Source organism: Leucoraja erinacea, chromosome 21, assembly GCF_028641065.1.
Source record: "Leucoraja erinacea ecotype New England chromosome 21, Leri_hhj_1, whole genome shotgun sequence".
Taxonomy (NCBI): Eukaryota; Metazoa; Chordata; class Chondrichthyes; order Rajiformes; family Rajidae; genus Leucoraja; species Leucoraja erinaceus.
Window position 1 is genome coordinate 30,701,281 of NC_073397.1, and position 6,000 is coordinate 30,707,280.

Here is a 6,000-nt window from a genome sequence, read left to right on the forward strand (position 1 = left end):
AAATGCACCTTACTACTCTCAGCAGAGGTGCTTGAGGCAGGATGAATTCACATACAAATTCCATCGTACCATATTTCTGGGGCCAATATTCCTACTCTCTTCACAAATAAAGCTATTAAATGTGTGAAACCCAGGGGGGAGAGGGGACGGACGGAACTGCATGCTAATCCTTCAATTCCATCTTGCACATCTCTGAAGTTCCTTCAAGGCTTTTGTAGAGAGGATGCAGGAATGCATAATTTGCACGTTAATATGTTGAAAGAGTTTGTCTGAGTTTAGTTTTAGAGATACAGCGCGGAAACAGGCCCTTCGGCCCACCGAGTCCGCACCCACCGGCGATCCCCGCACATTAATACTATCCGACATACACTAGGGACATTTTACTGAAGCCTATTAACCTACAAACCGGAGCGCCGGGTAAAGCCCCCACAGGTCACGGGGAGAACTTACAAACTCTGTACAGACAAGCACCTGTTGACAGGATTGATCCCGTGTCTCTGTAAGGCAGCAACTCTACTGGCTGCTGAGAAATCGCCTTGGAGGGCGGTGGAGGCCGGTTTTCTGGGTACTTGAGAGAGCTAGATAGGGCTCTTAAAGATAGAGGAGTCAGGGGATATGGGGAGAATGCAGGAACGGGGTACTGATTGGGGATGATCAGCCGTGATCACATTGAATGGCGGTGCTGGCTCGGAGGGCCAAATGGCCTACTCCTGCACCTATTGTCTATTGTCTAGGATTTAGAGTCATTTTCATGTGCAGTCTGGGAGTTAACTACTGTAATTAAAAAAAATGTGTTGGAAGGATCTTCAGATACTGGTATACACTGAGGATTGACACAAAATGCTGGAGTAACTCAATGGGTCAGGCAGCATCTCTGGAGAAAATGAATAGGTGACATTTCTGATCAGAAACCTTCTTCAGGCTGAAAGTAGAAGGGGGTGGGGGAGAGTAAAATGGAGGTGAAGAAAGGCCAGAACAAATCAGGGCTGGTCATAGATGACCTCAGGAAGGGTGGAGTCCATAATGGCCCATTGTTGGCAGGGGAAGTTGTGATAACAAGAGGGATAAAAGGAAGTGAACAGTGGAACTGGCAGTACAACTGGGGTTGGGGGGGGGAGGGGGGGGGGGGGGGGGAGAGATGATGGGAGGGATTGCAGGGGTTACTTGAAATTAGAGAAATCATATTCATACCGCTGGGGTGTAAGCTGCCCAAGCGATATACGAGGTGCTGCTCCTCCAATTTGCTCTGGGCCTCACTCTGGCAGTGAAGGAGGCCCAGGACAGAAAGGTCCATATGGGAATGGGAGGGGGAGTTAAAGTGTGTTTTGTTCAATCCATATTCAATATTGTTGGAATCTGTGGTTGGTCTAAGGGTTCCGTTTAATTTGTGATCTGTGAGAATTGAAGTCTAAAGCCCCCAGGTTTGTGTAGGCCAGAACCGGGGGGTCAAAGTTGAAGAATAAGGGGTTGACAATTTAGGACTGAGATGAGGTAAAACCTTTCCAGCTAGAGAGTTGTGCATCCGTGGAATTCTCTGCCACTGGATTGGGTCAAGAGTGAGTAACTTAGGAAACCTGAACTGAAACCTCTGGAGACTTTGCGCCCCACCCAAGGTTTCCGTGCGGTTCCCGGAGGTTGAAGGTGGTTGCCGGAGGTTGCAGGCAGTGGAAGCAGGTAGGGAGACTGACAAAAACCTCCGGGAACCGCATGGAAACCTTGGGTGGGGTGCAAAGTCTCCAGAGGTTTCCATTCGGGTTTCCTAAGTGGGACAGGGGCATTAGATTATAGCTCTTAGTGCTAACTGAATCAAGGGATAGAGGGAGAAACCAGGAACGGGGTACTGATTCTGGATGATCATCTGTGATCATATTGAATGGCGGTGCTGGCTCGAAGGGACAAATGGTCTATTCCTACACCTCCTTACTATGTTTCTATGTATTCTGCAGGATTATGACCTGAGTCAGCTTCAGCAACCAGATGCACTAGATCCTGTGTTGGCCAAGACTCCGGGGATCAGGCGAGTCGACGAGCGGCCGATCGGAGCTGAATCCCAGTATCCCCTGCGCCCCACGATTCCACATCCTGGAGATATCGGAGATTTTATTAATGAGGTAATGGCTGGGATAGAGCTGACTAATATCTATTCCTGTGAGCACGGAACCAGAATCTTGTATGGTTGGGACTATTAGACGGAAATGGGCCCTGCGGCCCACCGAGTCCGCGCCGACCAGCGATCACCCCGTACACTAGCACTATCCTATACACACATGGGACAACTTACATTTTTACCAAAGCCAATTAACCTGCAAACCTGCACGTCTTTTGGAGTTTGGGAGGAAACCGGAGCGCCTGGAGAACACCCACGCGGTCACGGGGAGATCGTACAAACTCCGTCCAGACAGCACCCGTGGTCAGGATCGAACCTGGGTCTCGGGCGCTGTAAGGCACCAACTCTACCGTGCCGCGCCCGACGGCTGACAAGCTGACTGCATCGTCCTGTTCGACACGTTGTCCACCGCGCTTTCAATGGTTGTCCTGATCTTTTTCTTTAATTCCCTTCCACAGGGTCTCAGAGCAGCAGATAACGATCCCACGGCCCCGCCCTACGACTCCTTGCTGGTTTTCGATTATGAAGGAAGCGGTTCGACTGCGGGCTCGGTCAGTTCCCTCAACTCCTCCAGCTCCGGCGACCACGACTACGATTATCTCAACGACTGGGGGCCGCGATTCAAGAAGTTAGCAGACATGTACGGTGGTGGCGATGACGACTAACAGCAACGCTGTGCGCCAGAAGTTGAAGGAACTGTACAAAAGAGGCAGCTTTTTTTCATTAATATTCCCTGCTGACCATAACATTTTTAGTGGTGTGTTAGGTTTTTTTTATTTTAGAACCTGAGCTGTCGGCATGAATGCTTGTTGTCTTTGCTGCATATTTTTGGTCAGTCAGCAGGAATATCGCTCGATATTTGCTTTACAACTAAAGAGGAAAGGAGCTCTTTATTAACTTGAATTTCTTAGTACAGAAGCACTGTTTTTAAAGTGCCTTTTTGGTACATTTTAACGGATTCCCTCAATCTCAGGAGTGATTAAAATTGAACCATCTATTGACCCCTGGTCCCCATACTGGCTACAAAGAGAAAACAAATGAATCAGTTTATTTCCACTCTGGTTAGAGGACCGATTTTCCTTTTTTGCCTTTTAACCCGTCGGTGTAAAATACATTAAAACAAAAAAACTGTACAGAAACACGTTTATTAACAACAACGTTTAAAACTGAGCAGTCAGTGGCTAATCACATTGTACATGTTGTATAGAGCTTAACTTTGAAAGTCTACTTGTCAAGCAGTGTAAAAAATAAGGATGGGGAAGGAAATTCAGAAGGTCTGGTTAGTCTTCATTAGTATTAGTCATTTTCTTTTCACATCCCAAAGTAGAATCAGCATCACATTAATCGTAATTTTTTTTTTTTTAAACATTGATATCCATTTGGTTTTCTTAGTATAGCGTGTACAAAATGTCGCAGAGCTTGGAGCAAACATCATCCGATTAATGTTATGTGTATAATTGGAGCTTTTTGTTTCTTTCTTTGCATGTTGTTTTATATTGAATCTCGCATGGCTGTGATTCTTGCAAAAGAATGATTTCTTCTTGTGTTGTGCGTCCAACATTTCAACACAAATCATTGCACAGTTTAGAGGAAAACTTTTTTTGTAATGGTCAACAGCACAAATATTTTGTATCGTTGTTTGTACCATTTTGTACCAAATAAAAAGGGAAGGTAGTCAAAGTTTTGAATGCGTGTCTCTAGTGCCACTGCAGTTATAGTTGAACTGAGTAACAGCTTTGCAAATGTGTTGTGTACCATAACAGAACTGGTGCATATGCTCATGGCCCCTCCGTGTTATTATAAATAAAGATCCCCTTTTAAAATACTGCCGTGTTCTCAGTTGCTTTTAGTGCTCGCTATCTTTGGGAAGCAATCGTACCGTATTAATATAGTTTTGTTTAGGGACATGGCGCAGAGACAGTCCCTTCGACCCTGCCGAGTCCACGCCGACCAGCGATCACCCCATACACTAGCACTATCCAACACGCTCTAGGGACAATATACATTCTTTACCAAAGCCAATTAACCTGCAAATCTATAAGTCTTTGGAGTGTTGGGGGAAACCAGGGCACCTGGAAAAACCCACCAGGTCACGGGGGAGAAAGTACAAACTCCATACAGTGAACTCACGATCTTCGTACACTAATAATAATCTAAAAGACTGAGCTACTTTCGCTAGTTTGACACTGGGAAAGCTGAACTGAGTCGGTGGAGAACTGTGTTCAGGTTTGGTCACCCTGCTTTAGGGAAGGATGCCATTAAGCTGGAAAGACTGCAGAGAGAATTCATGAGGATGTTGCCAGATCTCGAGGACCTGAGCTACAGTGAGTTGTTGGTTAGGCTAGGACTCTATTTCTTGGAGCACAGGAGGCTGAGGTGTACGGAGGTATATAAAATCACAAGGGCAATCGATAGGGAGAATGCACAGGGTTGTTTCACCCAGGGCAGGAGTGCCCAGGGATAAGTCCCGTATAAGTTTAAGGAAAGAATGGAAAGATTTAATAGGAACCTGAGAGGTCATGTTTTCACTCAGAGGTTGGTTGGTACATGGAATGAGTTACCAGAGGAGGTAGTTGAGGCAGGTACATACAGCATTTAAAGGACTGAAACAGAGATAGGAATGGTTTTGAGGGATATGGACCAAAATGCAGACAAATGGGAATGGCTAAGATGGGGCATCTTGGTCGGACTGGACAAGTGGGACTGTTTGTGTGCCCTATGGTTTTATGAATCTATGAATGTCCATTTCAAAACTCATGTGTCCTCAATAGCTACAAACCATTCACTTCAATTATTTTTCAAAGTCAGCACATTAGTTAATGCAGTAGCTAGTTCTGTGCAGATAGCTACAGGACATACTATTGTACAAAAGCTCATGAATATAAATTATAATCTGTAAAATTATTTCATTGTTAATTGTCTCGGTCCCCAAATTAATGTGGAAAATGGCAGAGGTGATGTAAAGTTTGTGTTAAACGATCATTCTAATTAAGAAAACATATGTTTGGTATACTTGTTCGATTTCGTGTTTGGAGATCTCATGAAACTAAATATTCTCTCGCATTTAGCTAGTTCCATGTCTATTCTTTTAATCACATTTTAAACAATACGATCACAATGGCACTAAATTATATGTTAATGACTTGTGCTTAAATTCAAGTTTTATTTGTAATTAATATCACAATGTAATTTTGAGCAGCTGAAGTAAGTGTCAGGTAAACGTCAGGAAATGGGTAATTGTGGTTAATGTGATTGGTTAATGTGATTTCTATGTTTCTATCTCTTGTGTTGCCATCCAAATATGTTCTCGTTTTACTAAAATGTACATATTAAACTGGTACATACAGATGAAACAACTGGAGAATTGTGGACGCAGCCCAGCCCATCACACAAACCAACCTCCCTTCCATTGACTCCATTAACCCTTCACGCTGCCTCGGCAAGGCCAGCAGCATAATCAAGGACGAGTTGCACCCTGGCCACTCCCCGCTCCCAACATGCAAAAGGTACAGAAGTGTGAAAACGCACACCTCCAGATTCAGGGACAGTTTCTTCCCAGCTGTTCACAGGCAACTGAACCATCCTACCTCCAACTAGAGAGCCGTCCTGATCCACCATCTCATTGGACACCCTCGGACTTTCTTTGATTGTTCTTTATCTTGCACTAAACGTTATTCACATTATTCCCTTTATCGTGTATTTGTACACCGTGGATGGCTGGATTGTAATCATGTATTGTCTTTCCGCTGACTGGTTAGCACGTCACAAGAGCTTCTCACTGTGAAAACCAAACTCAGAACTCAATTTAACTGGCTGAAGAGAGAGAGAGTAACAAGGACCCGTTGGAACTAATTCAATCAACCCAAGAGAATACCAAATCAATTTACATTTAA

At 44.6% G+C, this 6,000-nt stretch overlaps 1 protein-coding gene across 2 annotated transcripts in view; it reads left to right on the plus strand.

Annotated features, from left to right (window-relative positions):
* LOC129707459 (cadherin-4-like) overlaps nucleotides 1-3,930 on the plus strand; it is a 485,034-nt gene extending 481,104 nt beyond the window's left edge. For both annotated transcript variants that reach the window (XM_055652497.1, XM_055652498.1), the window contains 2 exons: nucleotides 1,947-2,111; nucleotides 2,566-3,930. In XM_055652497.1, the coding sequence (XP_055508472.1) occupies nucleotides 1,947-2,111; nucleotides 2,566-2,772 (372 nt within the window). In that variant the 3' untranslated portion in view covers nucleotides 2,773-3,930. The remainder of the gene's footprint in view (nucleotides 1-1,946; nucleotides 2,112-2,565) is intronic.
* The last annotated feature ends 2,070 nt before the right edge of the window (nucleotides 3,931-6,000 follow it).